At 46.8% G+C, this 25,913-nt stretch overlaps 1 protein-coding gene across 3 annotated transcripts in view; it reads left to right on the top strand.

The window, feature by feature from the left end:
- Positions 1-1,209: 1,209 nt before the first annotated feature.
- The window catches only part of LOC147095995 (large proline-rich protein BAG6-like), an 82,104-nt gene continuing 57,400 nt past the window's right edge, over positions 1,210-25,913 (top strand). For all 3 annotated transcript variants that reach the window (XM_085974948.1, XM_085974949.1, XM_085974950.1), the window contains exons 1-4: positions 1,210-1,320; positions 1,850-1,967; positions 5,023-5,234; positions 6,733-6,804. In XM_085974948.1, the coding sequence (XP_085831074.1) occupies positions 1,252-1,320; positions 1,850-1,967; positions 5,023-5,234; positions 6,733-6,804 (471 nt within the window). In that variant the 5' untranslated portion in view covers positions 1,210-1,251. The remainder of the gene's footprint in view (positions 1,321-1,849; positions 1,968-5,022; positions 5,235-6,732; positions 6,805-25,913) is intronic.

The raw sequence follows: 25,913 nt of genomic DNA on the forward strand, positions 1-25,913 counted from the left end.
AAGCATGTGGCGGAAGTAGAGATTTTGCGTAAACTATGTGCTTTGTGAGTCCAGTCAGAACACCAGTGGATTTTTCTCCATAGAATTTTATGCTCATTTCTCCTCTTAGGCAGTCCCTCGGAACCGAGGATGACTTGCATCCACATGAAAAATGAGTTCTCAGGTGACTGATGAGTCCAATGCGGGACCTACAGTCTCTGTCACAGGTGGGGCAGACGGTGGTTGAAGGGGTGGGTGGGTGGGGTGCTTGGGTTGAGGTGCGCTCCTTACGCTGCCTGCGCTTGGCTTCCGCTTGCTCCCGGCGAAGAGACTCGGTGTTCGGCGCCTTCCCAGACGCTTCTCCTCCACTTTGTGCAGTCTTGGGCCAGGGATTCCCAGGTGTCAGTGGGGATATTACACTTTTTCAAGGAGGCTTTGAGGGTGTCCTTGAAGCGTTTCCTCTGCCCACCTGGGGCTCTCTTGCCGTGCCGGAGCTCCGAGTAGAATGCTTGTTTTGGGAGTCTCGTATCGGGCATGCGGACGATGTGACCCGTCCATGCTCATTTAGGTGAGAGGTGGTGGTGGAGAGAAAGAAATAAAGACTTGCATTTATACAGCGCTGTTCACAATCTTGAAGTCCCAAAGCGCTTTGTAATCAATGAAGCACTTTTTGAAGCGTAGTCACTGTTGTAATGTAGGAAACGCGGCAGCCAATTTGCACCGAGCAAGTTCCCACAAACAGCAATGTGATAATGACCACATAATCTGTGATGTGAGTTGAGGGATAAATATTGGCCCAGGGCACTGGGCAGAACTCCCCTGCTCCTCCTCTTCGAAATAGTTCCATGGGATCTTTTCCGTCCACTTGAGAGGGCAGACGGGGGCCTCGGTTTAACGACTCCTTCAACAGTGCCCCCTCAGTACTACGCTGGGAGTGTCAGCCTAGATTTTGTGCTCAAGTGTATGGAGTGGGACTTGTATCTTCTGACTCACTGGGCCACCGCTAACCCCCTCGTAGGATGCTGGTAGCCAACAGCTGCATGTCCCATCAGTCTGGGCTGGATCTGAACCCAGGTTCCAGAGGTGAAAGGACCGTGTCTGAATTAGAATCATAGAATAGTACCGCACAGAAGGAGTCCAGTTGGCCCATTGAGTCTGCGCCTCATTGATTTTCCTCTACTGCGATCAGTTTTTTAAATGAAATAGTTGTTGTACACAGGGACCTTATCAATTCTGAATCTTCTGTTGCAGAGGGGGAAGTAAAAGCCAGGCATGGCCACGATAGAGGTTACAGTGAAGACTCTGGACTCCCAGAGCAGAACCTACGCAGTTGAAGAAGAGGTAAGTGGTGGCTGTATCTGCAGCAGGCCGACGGCGCTCCATTGTTACCTCCTTTCTCAATCTCACCGTCCGGGCCCTGACTCGCCGATCCAATGGCACTGCATTTATTCCTTTCCTCATCAAGGGGAAGGATGTTGGTGCTGGAGGATGGCAGGCTTGCCATTTCAGGCTGAAGTCCCACATTGAAGATGTCTGCTGCTACTGCCCTGTGGTTACCATCCCAATCATTTTCCAAAGAGCCAGCACGGGGGGCACAATGGGCCGAACGGTCTCCTGTGTTGTATCATTCTATGAGGATCCAGGAATGCCCACCCACTGTTTTTCCCCGTGGGAAGCGCCTGGCATTTGTTCCGGAGATCCGGGTTGCAACACGGCTGTAGTTCAGAACCCCTCCGAAATCTCGGCCGTGACCCCCCACGCCTCTACTATTGCATTGCACGTGTTATTTTCTGTCGTGGTTTGGGCGATTTGCTGATTTGTCGTTTGTTGCAGCCCATTTTGGCTGAGCTGATGTTTGTTGTCCTCTCAGTTTACAGTCAAAGAATTCAAGGAACACATCTCTAGCTCTGTGAACATCCCAGCTGACAAACAGAGGCTCATTTACCAGGGTCGGGTCCTGCAAGATGACAAGAAGCTGAAAGATTATGGCAAGTGTTAATCCTAGTACTCTTGTTCCTCCTAGGTGCCAATCTTTAATTCGCACCTCTTTCCCTCCGCCCCCCCCCCCCCCCCCCCCCCCCCCCAAATCCCTCCCTTGTCCCTCTCATGAAACCTGACCTGTCATGGTACAGGTGTTCTGTTTGCAAACCTAGTATCAGTAATGGTGACCATGAAACTACCGGATTGTCATTAAAAACCCATCTGGTTCACTAATGTCCTTTAGGGAAGGAAATCTGCCGTCCTTACCTGGTCTGGCCTATATATGACTCCAGACCCACAGCAATGTGGTTGACTCCTAACTGCCTCTCTGAAATGGTGGCTCACCACCACCACCTCAAGGGCGATTAGGGGTGAGCAATAAATACTGGCCTTGCCAGCGACGCCCGTATCCCATGAATGAATAAAAAAAAAACGTAATACTATATATAGAATGTACAGCACAGAAACAGGCCATTCAGCCCAACTAGTCTGTGCCAGTGTTTATGCTCCACGCGAGTCATATGGACAAATGGATTATGAATGAGAATGTAGACAAAGTTCTGGGTGAGTGAGCAAAAAGCAGACAAGCACCTCCACAATTCTGACAAAGCCAGATGCATTGACAGGGCATCCACTGGCGAACAACACCGAGAGTCCCCTCCTCGCTTACTGAAATGGACGTTTGCCAGCAAGATCTGTAAATGATTTTTGCTTTACAAATGAAGACCGTTTTTGAACAATAGAGTCTTGCTATGTACCTTGCCTGAAGATTTACCTTCGCCTTTAACTTACTTCGAGTAAATAAGGAGAAACTGTTGCCAGTGGCAGAAGGGTCAGTAACCAGAAGACACAGATTTAAGGTAATTGGCAACAGAACCAGAGGAGAGATGAGGGGGGAAAAAAATGTTACGCAGCGAGTTATTATGATTGGGAATGCACTGCCTGAAAGGGTGGTGGAAACGGATTCAATAGTAACTTTCGAAAGGGAATTGGATAAATACTTAAAGGGGAAACATTTGCAGGGCTATGGGGAAAGAGCAGGGGGAAATGGGACAAATTGAATAGCTCTTTCAAAGAGCCGGGACAGGCACGACGGACCATATAACCTCCTTCTGTGCTGTATCACTCTGATTCTATGAACGTACAGTTGTGGTCTCCATATTTAAGGAAGGATATACTTGCATTGGAGGCAGTGCAGAGAAGGTTCACCAGGTTGATTCCTGGGATGAAGGGTTTGACGTATGAAGAAAGGTTGAGCAGGTTGGGCCTATACTCATTGGAGTTTAGAAGAATGAGAGGTGATCTTACTGAAACAGATAAGATTCTGAGGGGGATTGACAGGGTGGATGCTGAGAAGATGTTTCCCCCAGTGGGGGTATCTAGAACTAGGGGGCATAGTTTCAGAATAAGGGGGCGCCCATTTAAGACGGAGATGAGGAGGAATTTCTTCTCTGAGGATCATGAATCTTTGGAATTCTCTACCCCAGAGAGCTGTGGAGGCGGAGTCACTGAATATATTCAAGGCGGAGATTGACAGACATTTGAACTACAAGGGAGTCGAGGGGTATGGGGAGAGAGTGAGAAAGTGGTGTTGAGGCCACGATTGGATCAGCCATGATCTTATTGAATGGCGGAGCAGGCTCGAGGGGCCGATTGGCCGACTCCTGCTCCTGTTTCTTATGTTCTAAAAACTGTTTGTCTGGAGGAGAAGAGGAAGTGATTAGAATGGAATCACTCTGCCCCAAGGACAGAGAGTACATGGTATCAGCAAGCTGCTACTGACCTTTCCGGTCGGTCTCCACTGCCTACTGATCAAGCAAGCGGGATTAGAGAGGTTGCTAGTCTGTAATGAGGCACTCGCTGAAGTCGCTTACCAGCTGGCTGTCTTTACAGCAATATTAATCTCATAGTATTACATCATATTTACAGCACAGAATCAGGCCATTCGGCCCCTCCTCCCACGTTACTTCATCTCGCCCCATCAATATTAAGACTGAAACACTGGGGCTTTCTGTGAAACTGTGACAATGCCAAAAATCGATTTTTTTTTATTTTTTTATTTTTTTTTTACTGCTAGACTAGGTATTGTGAAGACTATTTTTCCATTGACAGTGATGTCAGTTGCTGGCTGGCTCAGTTTTACACTGGGGGAAATGCATTCAGCTCAGGAAAAGTCCTGGATTCCACCGTCTCTACCGAGTCAGCTGATGGCAGCAGAGTGGTTGCAATGTTCAGCAGACGGTGGGAAACCTGCAACCTGCCTGTTGGCACCACACTACAGTCTCTAATGGATTCCCTTGCCGTTGGACCAAGACCTTGCTCTGTCAAGCCCGTGTGGCAGCTGGTGCAACGGCCACCCCACATTAAAAGAACTCACGCACAGGCATCTTCCACCCTTTAAAATGAAGTTCGGGACCTGGAACGTCAGGCTGCCCCACCTGTGACAGAGACTGTAGGTCCTGCATTGGACTCATCAGTCACCTGAGAACTCATTTTTAGTGTGGAAGCAAGTCATCCTCGGTTCTGAGGGACTGCCTCAAAAGAAGACAGTCTGTAAGTCAGCAGGGTCATCAGAGTTCTGCATTGCACTCGCCTTTGAGTGCACACAGTTGTGTCCTATACCTGTTTTAAAAGTAAGCCACTCTTGTGGCATTGTCAGTAAATGCATTAACCTGATGGCTCCAATTCCGGCCTCTTGCATCCCCCGATTTTCATTGCTCCACCAACTGCCTGGGCCCTAGACTCTGGAATTCATCTCCCTGAACCCCTCTAGCTCGCTCTCTCTCTCTCCTTTAAGATGCTCCTGACATCCTCATTGACTAAGCTTTTGGTCACCTGTCCCAATATCTCCTTATGTGGCTCGGTGTCAAATTCCCAATATGACGGAGGCACCAATATTAGTTGTTTTAGTGGAAGGACTTTGTATCACATTTGCTCATAATATTATCTTCTGATGCCGCTGAAATAAACGGCTAAATGCTAACTGACGTAAAGCCGACTTTGTGTGTAGCTTGCTGCAGGGAGTTTTTAACATTTTTCTTTTTGTTCCACCTTCTACTCAAGACGTCCACCACAAAGTCATCCATTTGGTCGAGCGCGCCCCGCCGCAGGCGCAGCCAGCTACAGGAGGACCTTCCTCGGCGGGGGCTTCCGTGCCGCACCCCGGAGGCGCACGAGGGACTCCGGCCGGACCCCATGACCGGAATGCCAACAGTTATGTGATGGTGGGCACCTTCAATTTGCCCGTCAACCTTCTAGACCCTCAGCAGATACAGGTCAGTGGTGGAGAACCGAGGGTAAGGGGCAGCGAGTAGAGCCACGTGAATAGAGGCAGAGTGAAATGCTGCCCCCCCCCCCCCCCCCCCCCCCCCCCCAAAAAAAAACCCCAAACTGTACTTTAACCTCAGGTGTGATGTCAGGCTTTCTGCTTCCTAACCGTTGCAAGCTCTTTTCATGCGTTCTTAACTCCAAAATAATACAGAGCGCCTCCATGACACTGAATACGGTTTGCGAGTATTCGCGGCCCATGTCTCCACCTATGACCCTTAGCAGCAACAGCTGATTGTGTTTATTCTAGCGCCTTTTAAAATAAAGAAATGCTCAAGGCACGTTACAGATAGGTGCAGCAAAATGGATGCCCAGAATGGAAAAGAGCGAAAGATTCGGACGGTTGGCCAAAAGCTTGGTCGGAGATTTTGATTAGGCGAGAGGGAGGCAGAGCGTTACGGAGATAGTTCCAGAAAGTAGGATCGAGGCAGCTGTCATATCAATGGTTGGGTGAAGACGCCTGCAAGTGGGGGGGGGCCGCAGGGGGCAGTCCCAAGTTACTTTTGAGTGGTGGGGTTTGGGGAGCAGTTTTCTTGGGATGCAGCATGGGGGGAATGTGAGTAGAGTGTGTCAACAGTAACAGGCCCACTCGTTCTGGTGTTTCCCAGGCTCCCGACCCCAGCTTTTCTATTAAAGAGCATCTTATTCCCTCATATTCTGCACTGCTATGATTGTGGCCACTGTCCCTTGTACAGTGAATGCCAACTTGTGTTTTAATGGTGGTTTTCATTTTCCTTCCCAGGGTTTAGACTTTTATCAGTGTTGCTACTAAGCTGCTTAAGTGTGTTAGTGGCAGCATGTGAGCCAATCGGTGCTAACATGCTTTAAGATAACACTTCTTGTGCTATTATTTATCCAGCCCCTGTGATAGGCCTGTAACTGGCGGTACTTCATCCTAGTATTGTTTCGCCTCATACGAAAACCAAGTCTGAAAGGACAGAATTGTAACGTGGGAATTTTTCCACAGTTCAAGTGAGCATCTATGAATATATTCGAAGTCTTTGAGAACAACACGCATTTCCTGTAAGTGCCATGTGTTCGCTGTCGCACTTTGATAAAGCTCCTATAAAGCAGCGAGCAACGCCACAGGAGAGCATCTAGTAGTACGAAACCTTAACATGCCCGCCGTTGCCATTAGGATTTCAGTAAAGTGCAACACTGCAGATTGCACGGCCAGATAGCCAAGACTGCGTATTAAGCCTGTTGCCGCCTTGCGCATTACCAGCATGGCGCCTGATATCCCGCGCGCCTCTTGCAGCTGCGCTTGCTTTTCGGAGCAGCGCAAGGCTCCCGGGTAACTGAGACTGCATGCACGTCACGGAAGGGCGTGTCATTTTGTTGTTGTGTGTGCCCCGATAACATGACACCAATTGTTATAGTGTGGGGTGTATCCACATGGGTGCTGCAGTGTCGTCCCGATGATGTTTCCTTTCCGTATTGTTACAGCAATCAGTACAGCAGGTGATGGCAGGTTTGGGTGAGGCTGGTCGGAATGCACGAGTCACAACTTCCACCGGGGTAAGTGAAAGTATGTGTCTTTGTGTGACAGGCTGAATGGCGCAGTCATGATCTTTTATTTTTTTCCCCCCTCCCTTTCGGCCTCAAAAGCTGCGTTAATTCTACCAGGACTTCCTACACTGTAATCCTTACACTTTATGACCAAGTACAATTGCCGGTTCGGTTCCCATATTCTTGGTCTTTTGGTGTGCGCGCACCCAAAGCTTATTGTATTGGCTGTATGGTATAGGCGGAGCATTTAGCCACACACTTGAGTATTGCGCATGTTGTCATGCGCTCTGCATACAGTTTAAGCTCAGGGCTGTTACAACCATTGGCTTGTTTAGGTGGGATGTTAGAATTATTGGCTGCAGCAGCCTAGCGTTTGATAAGGTTCCACTTAAGTGACTTGCGACATATGGATGGAGAGATGGTTGGAGGGCAGAAAGAGTAGAGGTAAAAGGAAGTTTCTCAAAATGTTGAGGTGTCTATTTTGGTACCATTGAGGTGTATAAAATTATGAGGGGCCTAGATAGAGTGGATAGGAAGGACCTATTTCCCTTAGCAGAGGGGTCGATAACCAGGGGGCATAGATTTAAAGCAATTGGTAGAAGGTTTAGAGGGGATTTGAGAATTTTTTTCACCCAGAGGGTGGTGGGGGTCTGGAACTCACTGCCTGAAAGGGTGGTAGAGGCAGAAACCCTCATTACATTTAAAAAGTACTTGGATATGCACTTGAAGTGCCGTAACCTACAAGGCTACGGACCAAGTGCTGGAAAGTGGGATTAGACTGGATAGCTCTTTGTCAGCCGGCGCGGACAAGATGGGCCGAATGGCCTCCTGTGCTGTAAATTTCTATGATTCACTCATACCTTTACTACATATATCGATGATCTGGGCTTAGACATTGAGAGCGCAAAATTGAAATTTCTTTGACACTAAATTGGCGGGGATTGTGACAAATTGTGAGGAAGATTGCGAAAGACTGCCGGAGGACACGGGTAGGTTAGCAGGATTGACCGATGCGGTTAAGCGTAAAAGTGCAAAGTATTACATTTTGGAAGCAATGTGTTTTAAATGGAGCAGAGGGGAATCTCAGTTGACAGAGATGCAGGTCATTAAAGATGGCCGTGCAAGCAGAGATGTATCTGGAAGCATAGAATACAAAAAAAGCAAGGAGGCAAGACTGATCTTGTACAAGACTGCAGACATCAGCTGGAGTGTTGCCTACAGTTTTGGGAAACCATTCTTGAAGCAATGGATGAGGTGCAGCATAGATTCGCTGGGATGTTGTCAGTGTTTTTGAAACTCGACAAGTTCGGGCATTTTTAACGAGAGCAGAGAAGATGAAGGGCTGACCTGGTAGAGGTCTTCAAAATTACGAAGGGAATTATTGATTTTGCTTTCACTCGTTCACCAGATAGGCAAGAGGGCAAAAATTAAGATAATTGCAAAAAAAACTATTTGAGGTTAGAGAAATAAAATTTCTTTCATCCACAGAGTAGTTAAAATGTTTCCCCTGGCTTTGGGGGGCGGGGGGGGGGGGTCTAGAACGAAGGGCCACAGTCTCAGGATACGGGGTAGGACATTTTGGACTGAGATGAGGAGAAATTTCTTCACTCAGAGGGTGGTGAACCTGTGGAATTCTCTACCACAGAAGGCTGTGGAGGCCAAGTCACTGAATATATTTAAGAAGGAGCTAAATAGATTTCTAGACGCAAAAGGCATCAAGGGGTATGGGGAGAGAGCGGGAATATGGTATGAGATAGAGGATCAGCCATGATCCTATTGAATGGCAGAGCAGGCTCAAATGGCCGACTCCTGCTCCTATTTTTCTCTGTTTCTAAAATGTGGACGTTTTTGCCACAAACTCATTTTAAAAGGGAATTGGGTTGCTGTTTGAATAAGAGGAATATTAAAGGGTATGGGTAGCCATCAAGAAAGTGGGATTAGTTTAAAAGCACTGTTCCCATCTGGACGTGTAGTAGTGGGAAAGTTCCCACACAGGCTACTCACCGGCTTCTCCATTGTAAATACAGCACTTGTGTGGAAACTTAAAGGGTCCGCGCACTAGAAGAAACAGGCCATGCAGAACAAAGTGCAGCTTACAGGGAACATTGGTTAGAAGTTGCATGGGAAGAAAGGTATCGGCACAGAATTGATAGGCTGAATGCCGGTTTCTGTTCAAAATATTTTACAATATTCAACTGAAGGAAATGACGAGCGTTTTAACCAGAACAGATAATATTTTTTTTCCCCCTGCAACTGAACCCACTCGTTGAACATCCTAAAATCATTTTTTTTTTTAAATCACGTTTCGAAGGAGTGATCATTTGCGTAAATGCAAACGAGGCTGTGCGAAAGCAGTTCTCTCTTCTGCTCCTGTCCCCTTTGGCTAGTGGATAAATGCACAGCTTAATGTTTAACTGAGCCAGACAGACCTGGAAGGTCTCGGCTGCAATTCTTGGTTGTGTACTGAGCTCATCTCAGCCAGGGTGGCACTATATTTAGGGTAGGTGCTGTGACTATAGAGCGGGGGTGGGGGGGGGGGGGGGGGCGTGGGGGGGGAAACTCAGGAGAGAAGTTGAGCAAAAGAAAAAGAGGCAGATTAAATCGTGCCACCTCTGGGTTACATTTCACCAGTGGCTGGCTCTCTGGATAGTCTCCCTGTCGTGCTGCAGTTGCAGGCCAGATCTAACCCTGTAGGATCCCATCTGACACCTTTAGCAATCTAATTTATTGAATAGTAATATCGGGAAACTTTGAAGATGTACTTTTGCTGTTAAGCACAAGTGTGTTGCATTTTTGGGTTGTAGGAACCGTTCGAAGATGTGACTTGCGTTCTGGTGAATGTTGGGCAGTATAGCTGATATCTTAAATAACAACAGAAAATGCTGGAAATACTCAGCAGGCCAGTGTTGGTTTCACATGCAACTGTATGTTGATGAAACCTGCATTTCGATCACTGAAAATGGTTAAAATCTAAATGGTCACTGGTAATGGTCTGCTACGCAATGAGCAACGGGACCTGTCCCTCATTGTTGCGGAATGGAGTACCTGACATAACGATGGAGAAAAAGGGTACAATTTAATAACGTCATGGGGTGTATTACATCGAATATACAACACAGAAACAGGCCATTCGGCCCAACTAGTCTGTGCTGGTGTTTATATTCCACACGCGTCTCCTCCCATTCCAACTACCTCATCTCAGCCTGTCTTTCTATTCCCTTTTCTCTCACGGTACTCGTCTAGTTTCCTTTTGAAAGCATCTAAGCTATTTGCCTCAACCACTTCCTGTGGTAGCGAGTTCCACATTCTAACCACTCTCGGAGTAAAGAAATTTCTCCTTATTTCCCTATTGGATTTATCAGTGACTATCTTGTATTAATGGCCCCTAGTTTTGGATTCTCCCACAGATGGAAATATTCTCTCCACATCTACCCTGTACAACCCTATAAGCCCACTGACTCCCACAGCTACCTGGACTACACTTCCTCCCACCCCGCCTCCTGTAAGGACTCTCTTCCATTCTCCCAGTTTCTCCGTCTCCGCCGTATCTGCTCCGACGATGCCACCTTCCATACCAGTGCTTCCGACATGTCTTCCTTTTTCCTCAACCGAGGATTCCCCTCTACTGTGAGTGACACGGCCCTTGACCGCGTCCGTTCCATTTCCCGCACTTCTGCCCTCACCCCTGCCCCTCCCTCCCGGAACCACGATAGGGTTGCCCTTGTCCTCACCTTTCACCCCACCAGCCTCCACATTCAACGGATCATCCTCTGCCATTTCCGCTACCTCCAACGTGATCCCACCACCAAACGCATCTTCCCCTCCCCTTTCAGCATTCCATAGGGACCGCTCCCTCCGCGACACCCTGGTCCACTTCTCTATCACCCCCAACACCCCGTCCCTTTTGCCCAGCACCTTCCCGTGCAAGCGCAGGAGATGCAACACATGCCCTTTTACTTCCTCCCTTCCCACTGTCCAGGGCCCCAAACACCCCTTCCGGGTGAAACAGCGATTTACTTGTACTTCTTGCAATTTAATATACTGTATTCGCTGCTCACGATGCGGTCTCCTCTACATTGGGGAGACCAAACACAGATTGGGCGACCGCTTTGCGGAACACCTCCGTTCAGCCCGTAAGGGTGACCCTGAGCTTCCAGTCGCCTGTCACTTTAATTCTCCGCTTCACTCCCACTCTGACCTCATTGTCCTCGGCCTCTTACATTGTTCCAGTGAAGCTCAACGTAAGATCGAGGAACAGCACCTCATCTTTCGATCAGGCACTTTACAGCCTTCTGGATTCAACATTGAGTTCAACAATTTCAGACTATAACCCCTGCTCCCATTTTTCATGCTGTATGATTTTGCCATCCCCATTTGCAACATTTTATCTTTCCTGCCTCATACCTTAGCACAAAATGTTCCTCCAATTCCTTCCTCCCCTCCCACCCCTCTCCCTGTCGCTGCACCTGCTTAAAATCTGTCACATCTCCAGCTTTTTCAGGTTCTGATGAAGGGTCCCAGACCTGAAACATTAACTCTGTTTCTCTCTCCACGGATGCTGCCTGGCCTGCTGAGTGTTTCCAGCATTTTCTGTTATTTCAGATTTCCAGCATCTGCAGTATTTTGCTATCATTTTTAAAGACCTTGATCAGGTCACCTCTAAGTCTTCACTTTTCTAAAGAAAAAAGCCCCAAATTGTTCGACCTTTCCTGATGGCTGTAATCTCTCAGTTCTGGTATCATCCTTGTAATTCTTTTGCATTTTCTCCAGTGCTTCTCTGTCCTTTTTTATATAGTATGGTGACCAGAACTGTGCACAGTACTCTTAAGTGTGGTCTGACCAGGGTCCTATACAGGTTTAATGTAACTTCACTACTTTTGAATTGTATACCCACTAGAACTAAATCCCAGTGCTTTGTTAGATTAACAAATTGCTTTGCTGACCTGCGATGCTGCTTTTAATGATTTGTTCACCTGTGTCACTAGATCCCTTTGCTCTTCTACTCCAGTTCCTTTTGCGCTGGAACAAACCCTAATGTACTAATCCTTGCGTGATCAAACACAAATATAGAATCGTAGGGGGCTATTCACAGCATTGTGTCTGTGCCGGCTCTTTGAAAGAGCTCCCCATGGCCCTGCAGTTTAAGTATTTATCCAGTTCCCTTTTGAAAGTTACCATTGAATCTGCTTCCACCATCCTTTCAGGCAGTGCAATCCAGATCATAACGACTCGCTGCGTGAAAGAAAAAAAATCAATCTCCTCATCTCCCCAGTTCTTTTGCCAATATCCTTAAATCTGTGCCCTCTGGTTACCGACCCTCCTGCCAGTGAAAATGGTGTCTCCTTACCTACCCTATCAAAACCCTTCATGATTTTGAACACCTCTATTAAATCTCCCCTTAACCTTCTTTGCTCTTAAGGAGAACAATCCCAGCTTCTCCAGTCCTTCCTAATCTTGAGTTGGTTCCGACTGTTAAACTCTCCATGTTTATTTTGCAATTTTATCTCCACATTTTCACGTTTGAAGTCAGCCCTCTATTCCCACACCCAAGAAAGATTGAACAGGTTGAGGCTACTTTCTTTAGCAAAGAGAAGACGAAGAGGTGACCCGACGGAGGTCTTGGGTTGGACAGGGTAGGTGTGGAGAGAATGTTTCCACTTGTGGAAGAATCCAAAGCTAGGGGCCATAAATACAAGACAGTTACTAATAAATCCAATCGCGTAATAAGGAGACATTGCTTTACTCAGTGGTTAGAATGTGGAACTCACTACCACAGGAAGCTTAGGTGCTTTCAAAAGGAACCTAGACGAGAGGAAAGGAAATAGGAAGATATGCTGAAAGGCTGAGGTGAGGCAGATGGAACGGGAGGAGGCTCGTGTGGAGTATAAACAGCAGCACAGACTAGTTGGGCCGAATGGCCAGTTTCTGTGCTGTATCTTTCTATGTCAATAACCGTTCTTCATGTGTGAGCTTAGACCGTTGGCCTATTCGGTATGAAGACAATTTGCAGCCGAGGCTGATTCCGTACTCTCCCGACATCTACACAGCTGCAATATGCAGCAGGGCTCACTGGAAAGGTGCCAGAGTGGGAACATTTTATTTTTAAGATTCTGTCTTTCAATCTTTCCCTCAAAAAGTGGGCAGCAGCAGCTGCGGGGGTCCTTGCTGTTGTGACACCGTTTTTTCTTTCGTATTGTATTGTTCCCTAACGAAGTTGATGCTTTTCATGAAGTTTGTTTTGCATGTACTGATCAGAGGTTTTACGCTGGTGGATTTGCAGACTGGTAGAACCTGAATTTGTTTGTGTCACTGACTATCTGATGCTAAGCATTTTTGTGGCCCTTTTAGCCAGTCAGTTGCAGCATTGAGTTTTCTGCCACTAGATGATGCACTTTGCTAATTTACAGCAGTGACACCCAGTGGCTTTAAAAAAAAATCCAGTACTGCAGGAGACATGTGCTCCAGAACTAGCTGCGCCTCGAGAAAGCTGTTCCCGTACAGCTACAACACTGGCATCTATCCGACAATGTGGAAAACTGCTCAAGTATGTCCTGTCCACAAAAAGCAGGACAAATCCAATCCGGCCAATTACGGCCCCATCAGTCTACTCTCAATCATCAGCAAAGTGCTGGAAGGTGTCGTCGACAGTGCTATCAAGCAGCACTTACTCGCCAATAACCTGCTCACTGATGCCCAGTTTGGGTTCCGCTAGGACCACTCGGCTCCCGACCTCATTATAGCCTTGGTCCAAACATGGACAAAGGAGCTGAATTCCAGACGTGAGGTGAGAGTGACTGCCCTTGACATCAAGGCAGCATTTGACCGAGTGTGGCATCAAGGAGCCCTAGTAAAACTGAAGTCAGTGGGAATCGGGGGAAAACCTAGCACATAAGAAGATGGTTGTGGTGGTTGAAGGTCAATCATCACAGCCCCAGGACATCGCTGCAGGAGTTCCTCAGGACAGTGTCCTAGGCCCAACCATCTTTAGCTGCTTCATCAATGACTTTACCCCCAACATAAGGTCAAAAATGGGGATGTTCGCTGATGACTGCACAGTGTTCAGCGCCATTCACAACTCCATAGATAATGAAGCAGTCCATGCCTGCATGCAACAAGACCTGGACGATGTTCAGGCTTGGGCTGATAAGTGGCAGGTAACATTCGCACCACAGAAGTGCCAGGCAATGACTATCTCCAACAAGTGAGCATCTAACCACCGCCCCATGGCATTCAACAGCATTACCATCACCGAATCCCCCACCATCAACATCCTGGGGCCACCATTTGACCAGAAACTTAACTGGACCAGCCACATAAATACTGTGGCAACAAGAGCAGGTCAGAGGCTGGGTATTCTGCGCTGAGTGTCTCACCTCCTGACTCCCCAAAGCCTTTCCACCATCTACAAGGCACAAGTCAGGAGTGTGATGAATACACTCCACTTGCCTGGACGAGTGCAGCTCCAACAACACTCAAGAAGCTCGACACCATCCAGGACAAAGCAGCCCGCTTGATTGGCACCCCATCCACTACCTTAAACATTCACTCCCTCCACCACCGGCGTACCGTAGCTGCAGTGGGTACCATCTACAAGATGCACTGCAGCAACTCACCAAGGCTTCTTCGGCAGCACCTCCCAAACCCGCGACCTCTTCCACCTAGAAGGACAAGGGCAGCAGGCGCATAGGAACACCACCACCTCCAAGTTCCCCTCCAAGTCACACACCATCCTGACTTGGAAATATATCGTCCGTTCCTTCATCGTCGCTGGGTCAAAATTCTGGAACTCCCTCCCTAACAGCACTGTGGGAGTACCTTCACCACACGGACTGCAGCGGTTCAAGAAGGCAGCTCACCACCACCTTCTCGAGGGCAACTAGGGATGGGCAATAAATGCTGGCCTTGCCAGCGACGCCCACATCTCCTGAACACATTTTTAAAAAGCTGCGCGGCTGCACAGCAGTTTGGAGGTCCGGCTTGTGAATGGAAGAACCACATACTGGCGGAAGTTTGAATGGGCCACGCAGCCCGTTAAAAGGGACCGTGCAGCCAATAAAAAAAAAATTAGGGGTTTACGTAGTGGTCCTTAATTTTTGGAATTACTTTTCCACACCATCTGTCTTTCACTTTGCATGCAGACAGCGTGGCTACATTTGAAATAAAAATTTCAACATGTAGGGAACTTGGGCACAAGGCCATATCTAATCATTCTGTGCAATGTGTTGGATCAATCTTCAGAATGACCCTCGAGCAAGTTACTGCTTAGGATTGTTTTATATAATCTCTATATCAGCATCTGTATCTGGTCTGTCTTTCGCGCATACTTTTCTGCTCCGTCACACTTCAAGTGTTGTGTTCAAATCTCTATGGCATTTAAAAGAACAAACCGATAACTATCCAGGAACACACAGTACTGGAGTCAGATTGTTCTTAATTCACCTTATCCATCACAGACTTTTTAAAAAGAACAAACCCATGGTTCTAACCTGTAGCTTGAGTGAATCGAGTGCATATTTATCATTCGACTTGGCCTTAAAAGCCCCACTGCTTCACCCCAGCAGTAGAGTAATACAATGTGCGTTACATAGTCCAACGCTCCTAGAATAATGGACCGTTACAGCTAATCTTCCATCAAACCGGCTTCATTGTTTCTCTCCACATGAACCTTTTAATCTCTTCCCTGCTCGCTCCCCATACACTTCAATATTCCTCTTTGTCAAGCCACCAACATAGTCCCTTTTGAAAGAGTTGATGGACTCTACTTCAACAATGGTTCATGGCAGAAAATTCTGTATTCTAACCACCCTCTGTGTAAAGATATTTGAATTCTGATTACCTTAAATTTGTGTCCCTTGTCTAACAGATTGTTGATCACTGCTTACCCCATTATAAGCCTTCATAATTTTGTTGTTGTAACTTAGAATATTGTCTGACTTGCAGTGAGAATCTCCACAGAAGACTGTCTAGTTTTTGACAATTGCATGACTGATGGATGTGTTGAAAATATGAACTTGGTTTCGGTTCCATTTCTTAGTCTATAAGAAGTGGTGATACTGCAGAGATTTGGCAATAAGAGTAGCTGAAGAAAGCACCAGTCTGGTTTCATCTGGTGGTACTGAGCCCCACAGGTTGGGAAGATCCTGGGTTTGATCCCCTGTCTATGTGGAGTTATCTGGGATTTTCCTGTTTCATGTTCAATGGGAGTATTGAGAAATTCTGCATTCTCTCCCCCAATAACTCATGAATTAAGACCATTACCTTTAATGGCCAGGGACTCGTGGGCTGAGGGGGTGAGACGGGGTTAATTTCCTGAGTTGTACTCCCCACTTGAGCCAGATGTGCTGAAGCATAAAATCATGGACCCGATCTCAGCCGAGACAGCCGTTGTAATCGACCTCGGCGCCACTAGGTTGGAATGGACAGAGTGAGGAAACAGCAAAGGTTTCTATTTCTATCACTGCTTAGTGACACATGCTGGAAATTTGCCTGGGCACCAGGTGTGGGCAGGATTGGGCTCTGCTGCGATGCAGTCTGCAGTTGAATAGCTTTCCAAAACCACCTAGCTTGGCTCACCGAATGGCCACCTGGGTGACGCATCTGCTTCAGTACAACAACAGCGTGTATTTATATAGTGCCTTTAGCGTAGTAAAATGTCCCATGGCGCTTCACAGGAGCAAACTGACACCAAGCCAACAAAAGAGACAGCGTACATGTGGAATCTGACGATGTTTTCAGATGATGTCGCCAAGGGGGGAGCAGGTCGGTGAGGAATGGGAGGGGACCAAGGATAGATCCTTGGGGACTTGAGGTAACAATGCGGGGGCAGGAAGGGAAGCCATTGCAGGGGAGTCTCGGGCTACGACTGGATAGATATGAATGGAACCAAGCGAGTGCAGTCCCACTCAGCTGGACAACGGAGGAGAGATGTTGGAGGATGCTGTGGTCAGCCGTGTCAGAGGCTGCAGACAGGCGGAGAAGGATGAGGATATCATTTGTGACTGATTAGGACCCTTTCAGTAGGATTCCGTGCCGAGGAGATGCGATGGAAGGGGGGAATGGGAAAGAAAGGAACAGGAAAGTGGTTTTTAAAAATGTTGAACCTTCATGAAGCCGGTGGAAGTTTTGCACTTCACTGTTGCGAAATTTGTTGGCAGTAAAAGGACTGATCTTGACTGATCCAGTGGGAAATACGACCTATGCTGGTTGGATCAGAGAGCAAAATGTGATGAAATTTGCAAATAAGTGGAGTTGGCAAGTGAAGGCCAAAATCTTGCACAAGTAAGCAGTCTATCCACACACACCAGCAAACTGGATCAATTCGGCGCCTGTGACTTTTAAAAGGAGCTCTGGGGTGTAATTAAACTTCATTTTTTCAATTTCATTATTTTTCCTGGATTGCAAAATCTGCTTTTCGGGTGGCGGCTGACAGTGCAGAATGCCACCAAGGTTGAGAAGAACGGGAGAGGAGACGAAGGAACATTGGCTCTGAGGCTTCAGAAATCTGTGTGTTTAAAACAAAAGTAAATTGATTAAAAATATAGCCGTACGTGGGGTGGGATATTGTGCCTGTGATTCCTAACACCGACAATATCGCTGCTGACCAGAACTGGTTGCTGAGTTGAGCTGCAGAACACGCTGAGGCTTCCTCCTTGCTGCAGTGTGCACTGTACAAGCAATGTGGTGCAAATGAAGAATAATTGCACTTCAAGTGAAGGTTAAGGGGACATTTAATAGAGGTGTTCAAAATCATGAAGGGGTTTTGATAGATTAAATAAAAAGAAAGACTTGCATTTATACTTGAGCGCCTTTCTTGACCTCAGGACGTCCCAAACCAATGAAGTACTTTTTGAAGTGTAGTTGCCGTTGTAATGTAGGAAACATTTCAACATGTAACATAAAGAGAAACTGTTTCCACAGGCAGGAGGGTCGTTAACCAGAGGTCATGGGAAAAGAACCAGATGGGAGAATAGAATTTTTTTTTTACCTTGTGAGTTGTGATCTGGAATGCACTGCCTGAAAGGGTGGTGGAAGCAGATTCAATAGTAACTTTCAAAAGGGAATTGGATATATACTTGAATAGGAAATATTTGCAGGGCTACGGGGAAAGAGCCGGCGAGTGGGACTAATTGGACAGCTTTTTCAGAGCCGGCACAGGCACGATGGATTGAATGGCCTCCTGTGCTGTATGATTCTATGAAAATAGGCACTTTTTTTTTTTTTTTAAACAGTGTACACTTGACTTGATGACCGCCCTGGACACATCAGGAAGCCTTTTTGGAAGCTGGTCTTCTTTACGTAGCACCAGAGTAATGCTTCTTACTCCTAATGCTGCTTGATGGTTCAGTTGGAGTGAGTCGGGGACCACTCCTTGTTGTTGTGGGCTGGGGGCAGGGGGTAGGTGGCTTCTGGGGCACCTGCGCAGGGGAGTCTTAAGGTCGCAGGAGGGGTTTGAGGCTCGGAAGCACTTGGAGGAAGTTGGCGCCAGCAACTATTCCCTCCGCTAGTGGGGAGTACTCGAGGAGGGCTGGGGGGACTGGCCGCAGTTTAGCAGCTTGGCCGCTTGAGGCCGTGAATTTTCGGGGAGCGGAATGACAGTGGGGCGTGTGGGTTGGCCTAGGAGCACCGGGAAAAAATTAGTTTGGGACCTTTTATGGGATAAATACTGTGGCATTTCCAATATACAGGAAACTTTTTTTTGTCCGGGACCAGCGTGGTGCTGGTTTATCAAAAAGTCCGGATTACAGAGAGGTATAGTAAAAGGTACGAGAGCTCCGTACACGGCCACAGATCCAGGCGTCCCTGTTGCATAGCAACAGGTGCAGGAACCCCGGTTACATGGCCACAGATCCAGGAACGGCCACTAATATGAAGTAAAACTTACCTGAACCTACTCCTGAATTTTGCCGGTTAACAGAGATTTCCGGTTATTTAGGTGCCAGTAAATCGAGAGTTTCTTGTACATTTTAGAGGCTAGTGACTGGTGAGCAGTTAAACGTACTCATACAATATTTACTGCAAGATATGTGCAGAATGCCTGTAAACTGATTCTGTATCCAGTCGCGCTATTTGATAGTGTGCTGTATTTCAAGCCTGTTTCCTACAACCTTTGCCTTTATTGCAATTCTTGGTTCAGGGCGTGCATGTGAATGGATTTGCAAACATATTTGTATTTCAAAGCTGCAGGAACAAGCCGGACTCCTAATCAAGAGGGTGCAGATGTTTTACATGTGGACTAATGGGTACCTGGGAGTGACCGGGATTTAATTACGGAATTTGGCTGGTTTATATTTTGATTAATGAATACTTGGCAGCGATCACAAATGTTCAGGTAACCCAAAACAGCAAGTTTCTGCCAAACCTCATGTAGTTTAAAACTGACTTCTAACGTGATTAAGATTGCTGCCTTGAAATTGCTCCAGGACATGCATCTTCAATAAGTGCAGGGTGGGTTCATTTACTTTTGGCGAGTTTCTATGCTGGTAGTAGCTGTTATTACTGGCAATACCTTATGCTGTTGATGTGCAATTGCGGCCCCAAGGCGCTTGCGATTGTGACATTACTTCAGTCTTATTGGGAATACACTTTTTTTATTCATTCACAGGATGTGGGCATCGCTGGCAAGGCCAGCATTTATTGCCCATCCCTAATTGCCCTTGAGAAGGTTGCTGCTGAGCCGCCTTCTTGAACCGCTGCAGTCTGTGTGGTGAAGGTACTCCCACAGTGCTGTTAGGGAGGGAGTTCCAGGATTTTGACCCAGCGACGATGAAGGAACGGCTGATATATTTCCAAGTCAGGATGGTGTGTGACTTGGAGGTGGTGGTGTTCCTGTGCGTCTGCTGCCCTTGTCCTTCTAGGTGGTAGAGGTCGCGGGTTAGGGAGATGCAGTTCATTGGAAATTGTGTGGCCCATATAAGGAAGCTTGATGAGGTGTGCAACGCAGAATTAGAGGAATGAGGACAATTCTGAGTTATATAAACATTCTTCCCGCCGCCCCCCAACCATGGACTTTTTTGTTTCACTCCTTTTCTTAAAGTTGTTGTTGGAGTGAAGTTCCGGGGTCCCAATAGCCTTTCATTACTTCACCCCACCACCTTCTCGAGGGCAATTGGGGATGGGCAATAAATGCAGTGCCTGCTGAATATGTCCCTTGTGTCTCGGTGACCATAAGTGGACATAGTGCTCAACCAGTGGCCAGACTAGAGCACTGTACTGTTTGATCATGACTCCCTCAGACCTGTTACTCTACTGTTTTGGCTGTGCAGTTCAACATTCGATTGACTTTGTTGATTGCTGCCCTGTGTTGGATATGTTGTGTGCTACTGACCAGAACTGGTTGCCAGGTTGATCCGCAGAACACTCTCTTCTTGCTGCATTGTACACTGTAAAAAGAAATGTGGTGTAACTGAAGACTAATGACAGTTAAAAAAGGCAGGGGGGAAAAAAAAAAGAAAAAGACACACTTGACCCGATGACTGTCGTGGACACATCAGGAGGCCTTTTTTGGAATCTGGTCTCCTTCTGCCTTTGATGTAGCACCAGAGGAATGAGTTAGGCTCCTTGATGGTTCAGTAGTGCACCATGTAGGGAACGTGTTGTAAATGCTGAAGTGTCGCGTCTACTAAAATGCCTCAATCTCTCGACTTCTTCCTTGGATATTTCAACACCATTCATGGATTGCTATTTTCGATCTCCTGTGCAATACTTGTCTGCATCAAATGTTAGCTTTCATTGTTCTATCCGCATACATATTTTGCCTACCTCATTGTGCAACTTCTAAACCACCTTCTGATTCCACTGCTCCATCCTAGTTTGGTATCCTCTGCAAATTTGACGCATTTGAGATCGGCCAACACAGCACAGACTCTGGATCGAACCCATGACCTTCTGATTTGTATAATTCAGTGACAACTTGCATTTATATAGCGCCTTTAAGGTAGTAAAACGTAAAACAATGTGCTTCACGAGTGTTATCAAAATTGGTTTAGCACTATACTGGCTTGTACCCTTTATGTTCTGTGTATTTAAAAATGCTTAATGTTTTAAAAATCCAGTGTTGTGCGCGTACACTGCTGAGTAACTGTGAATATCTTTTTATTGGGTCTGCTAGCCCCAATCTGTGTCTTACTCGGGGATCACTCTCTGGAAAGCTGCCCCACGGAGCAATGGGACACTCTGCGATTTCTCAGGTGGTAAGCTTCTGATTTCAATTGTGCCACTTCCTTACGGGAAGGAAAGGGACCACCCGTTAACATGAAATATTTCCATTTTAACAGGGGCCCTTTGATTTGCTGTAAGCAAGCTGGGCTAATCCTGCCATGTGAGATCCTGCCTTTTGGCTGCATTTGCTGGAGAGCTAGGAAAGAAGAGGGAAGCAGTGCTGAATCCCGGCTCAATTGACATCCCCCAGCCGGGCAGATCCCAAAGTGGGGCAAGTATGCCGAGGCCTACTGGGATGGGTTGCAAATGCACCCGAGCCGTATCGCGACTGCTGCATCGCGTGTTTGCGGTCGGAAGAGATGACGAGGGATATTCAATCATTGTCCTTTTGTTCCTGGAAGTTAACAGCTGTAGCCTTGTTGTAATCGTGGCAGTTTATCTATGCAAATAGATTTTGGAAGGCACTATTTAAAATACAAAGAATTCTAAAATGAATCCTCGTCGGTAGTCCCAACAATTCAGTGAGCCTTACGCAGTTAGTAATTCAGCAGCCACCCCCTCCTTTCCATTTCTTTGTATCTTTCTGTGAACTGTTTTCATTGCACTTTAATGAAAACAAGTGATGTAAGAGTTGTTTTTAGCAGCGGGGGCTGAATACAAATCAAGAGGTTGTCTTAATGTTTTATACGGTGTTTGTCAGACCCTACCTGGAGCTCTTAGTGCTATTCTGGTTGCCTAATCACAGGCTACAGAGGCAAGAAACAAAGATGGTTTTTGCTATTGGGAGGAAAGTTGTAGGAAAGATGTTTTTTTTTTTAACCCCAGTATTTTGCTGTCCTCTGAAATTGTTTACCCTTGCTGGGGTACAGTACCATGGGTGCTCTCCAATACCATGCTAAAGGGGTTGTTATTCACGTGTCAGATTGGAGCGCGAACGCCAGCAGACTCTTCCACCATGGTGACCATCACGGGCGATCCCGACAATCGTCCTCGCCCAACACCCCCGCACTTCCTGTAGGAGTCGCTGCGTGGCGCTGACTGGCTGGGGAATCGTGGCTCTTTCTCCGCATTCCCCACATGCAACCCGGCAATGCTGTGGCCGCGCGTCCACCGCCCTGTGCTGAGATTGGCAAACTCGGCACAGACCCGGAGATCGAATTTGGGACCCCCCTGTGCGGCTCGGGTTCTTGCCGGATGGAATTCAGTGAGCCACGGGCCGGAAAGGTTGAGGTAAGGTGAGCTCGTCTCCTTTTGGGAAGGAGCAAGGTGATCTGACGGAAAGCTCCAGGATTATTCAGGAGATTGTTCCGAGGAAATTGCAAGCTACAAAGTTGGGAAGCGGAACGTTTTCACCTAAAGGATAATGGAATTGCGGAATAATTTGTTAGCAGCAGACAGTATAAATAAAAAAGGAATTCCTGAGAAAGAAGGAATTGAGGGATATAATTAAAAGGTGAGGTTGATTTCTGAAGGAGAGGTGAGCTTGTTGGATCTAATATATTAAACATTTGTCAAAAACTTGTTTGCCAAATATCATTTACATAAAAAAAACCCCACCAGGCAGCAGCTTTGCAGCTTAAACGTCCTCTCACTGCTGGGTCCTCTGAATAATCCCGAGTTAATCCTTTTCTAACTGATTAAAACAAAAAATATTCTGGAAATGCACAAGGTCAGCTGTCGTCTGAAGGCGAACTTCGATCTGATGAAGCCTGTCATCCTAAATGTTAACCTGTTCAAGTGATGGCTGGCCTGCTGTGTACTGCCTGAATTATCTGGTTTTTTTCTTGTTTCAGGCTTGCAATCGGCATGGTTTTTCTCTTTACCTCACTCATTCAGCTCTGCGTGCTGACGTTCTTCATTGCCTTGCGTCAGCTGTGGCTCAGCTGGTAGCACACTCACCTCTGAGTCAGAAGGTTGTGGGTTCAAGTCCCCGACTCCAGGGACTTGAGCACATAAAGCTAGGCTGACACTCCAGTGCAGTGCTGAGGGAGCGCTGCACTTGTCGGAGGTGCCGTCTTTTGGATGAGACATTAAACCGAGGCCCCGTCTGCGCTCTCAGGTGGACTTAAAGTACGTATGGCACTATTTCGAAGAAGAGTGGGGGGGGGGGGGGCGGTTATCCTGGCCTGGTGTCTTGGACAATATCCCTCAACCAACATAACAAAAGCAGATTATCTGGTCATGATCACATTGCTGTTTGTGGGATTTTGCTGTGTGCAAATTGGCTGCCGCGTTTCCCACATTACAACAGTGACTCCACTTTAAAAGTACTTAACTGGCTGTAAAGCGCTTTGAGACGTCGGTGGTCGTGAAAGGCGCTATAGAAATGCAAGTCTTTCTTTCTTTATGATTTTCCTCTCCCCTCAATCCATCCTCTAGCGCGGATGGCCAAGTCCATCAGTCTGATTATCTGACGAGAGGAAGCCAGTTGTCAATGCTCTACATTTCAAGGTTTTTTTTAAAAAGTAAATGTGAGATTTTAACTGGTTGAGTCTAATCCTACACAGCACTACGAATCTGTTTTAAAAACAGAAAATGCTGGAAACACTCAGCAGGTCACTCAGCATCTGTGGAGAGAGACAGAGTTAATGTTTCAGGTCAATGACCGTTCATCAGAGCTGGAAGCTGTTCGAGATTTCACGGTTTTTAAGTCAGGGATAAAGGTGATGGGGAGAGGAAAGAACAAAGGGAAGGTCTGTGATAGGGTGGAGGGCAGGAGTGATTAACTGACAAAAGGGATGATGGTGCAAGGCAAAAGGGAGATGGTAATGGGACAAGTAAAGAAACAAAAGATGGGTCTAGAGGAGGTGTAAATGGTTACAGCAGAACCATTACCAGCACCTGCTGTCCGAGCAAAGGGGAGCGGTGGTTATGATCTGAAGTTGTGGAACTCGATGTTGAGGGCTGAAGGCTGTAAAGCGCCTAATTGAAAGATCAGGTGCTGTTCCTCGAGCTTGCAATGAGCTGTTTGCAGTCCGCTATTCAATGACCTCTAGTGTTGCTGTAGTCTGCATTTTGGAACAAATGGAGAAATGGGAAGATTTGGAGATGTAACTCTTGTTTTGGACGTCTGGTTGCAGTGTTTCTTTTAGGGATTGTACTTCATTTTAATAGTTCAGCTTTTTACCTCGCCGGAATGGCAAACTTTTTAGTTATCATGAACTTGTCTTGATTCGGCATTGTGTAATGATTATGGTACACACCGACCCCATGGCGAATAGGTGTGTTCAATCCTTTGCCTGTTTTGGAATTTTATACTGCTGCAAGTTGCCAAAGGCCGTATTGCAAGATTGCCACCTTGCCCCTTGAGGTGGTAAAACTTTTCTAGGCCACATACAGGATGGTTAGATGCAGCACATAGCTCCTGCCACACTGTCCCAGAAAACACTTCCTAGTCACTTCCCACTTCACGTCACAGGTAAATATAAAGCTGCTTCTGCAATGTCCCATTGAGAACCCCTAGGTTAGGTACACCTTCGGTTAGTAACAGCGAAAAGCTCCTTCCATACTGATCCATCGAGCACTCACTGTTCAGGTACAACACCAACTTAAATGAGTGCAAGCTCCCTCTGCACTGCTTTATTGAATGCTTCAGGTCAGCTTAGGCACAGAATAAAGCTCCCTCTGCATTGCTCCATCAAGCACTCTCAGATCTGGTACAATATGAGTTCCCTCTGTAAAGTTCCCTCTACGCTGTCCTCTCAAGCATTCCCAGGGCAGTTACAGCCTGGGTTGATGCAGCCTAAAACTCTTTTTTGATCTGCCCCAACACTGTTCCTTAACCTCAATCTCTGAGCATCCCCTACTGTCCCAGAGTGACAGTTTTTCAATTCTCACAACATCCTCCCTGCCTGAGATTGCCTTAGTCCCAAATTCAATTCTCACTTTTAAAACTAGTTGTGGCCTGCAGTAAATACTCACTGGTGATCTGAGAATATCACTTGTGGTCTCCATTGATTGCCCTATCTTCCCTGCTTCTGCCTCCTAGACACATTTTATTTAATTTCCCACTCACTATTCTGCATATGGAAAAATAAACCAGGTAACTTATATCCGGGTTATGGGCTGAAATCCCACTCCAGGTACCCGAGCACATAATCCAGGCTGACACAAGTGCAGGACTGAGGGAGTGCTGCACTGTCGGAGGTGCCGTCTTTCGGATGAGACGGTAAACCGAGACCCCGTCTGCCCTCTCAGGTGGATGTAAAAGATCCCACGGCAGGGGAATTATCCCCGGTGTCCTGGCCAACATTTATCTTTCAAACAACACCTAAAACAGATCATCTGGTCATTTATCTCCTTGCTGTTTGTGGGAGCTTGCTGTGTGCAAATTGGCTGCTGCGTTTCCCCACATTACAACAGTGACTACACTTAAAAAAGTACTTCATTGGCTGTAAAGTGCTTTGGGATGTCCTGAGGTCGCCAAAGGCGCTGTATAAATGCAAGTCCTTTCTACATCCACTAGAGGTTTATATGGAAGAATAAGCCAGGTAACCTATGTCTGGGTTGTCACCAGGGATTCGATAAGGCATAATCTTGGGTGTTGCTGCCCTTGCATGTGAGAGAACGTCATCAAGGCAGCTAAATTCATCCACTTTCCAAATGGAATTAAAGGATCAAACTAACCTAATCCGGTCCAAGATCATGCTGAGGCTTGTAGAACCTGTCACTGGCTCCCTGAGCTAAGAAACGTACACTCTCGGGATACACATTTGTATCTGTGTGCAGTTTGCCGACTAGTTTGATTTAGCTGCCTTAATGTTGATGTTGTTCTTTCATGTGCAACATCAGTAGCACCCACCATTGTACCTTTACTGATACCCTGGTGACAGCAGGGCCTTCTCCATTGACTACATACCTGATGGCATAGTCGAGATATGAAATAAACTCGCATTTGTTTGGCACCTTTTCACCACCTCTCCCAGAAATTTCTGAGTGCGTTGTAAGCAATTAATTTTTGA

Source organism: Somniosus microcephalus, unplaced genomic scaffold (genome assembly GCF_052327205.1).
Source record: "Somniosus microcephalus isolate GS21.2 unplaced genomic scaffold, FLI_Smic_1.0 unresolved_chr1, whole genome shotgun sequence".
NCBI lineage: Eukaryota > Metazoa > Chordata > Chondrichthyes > Squaliformes > Somniosidae > Somniosus > Somniosus microcephalus.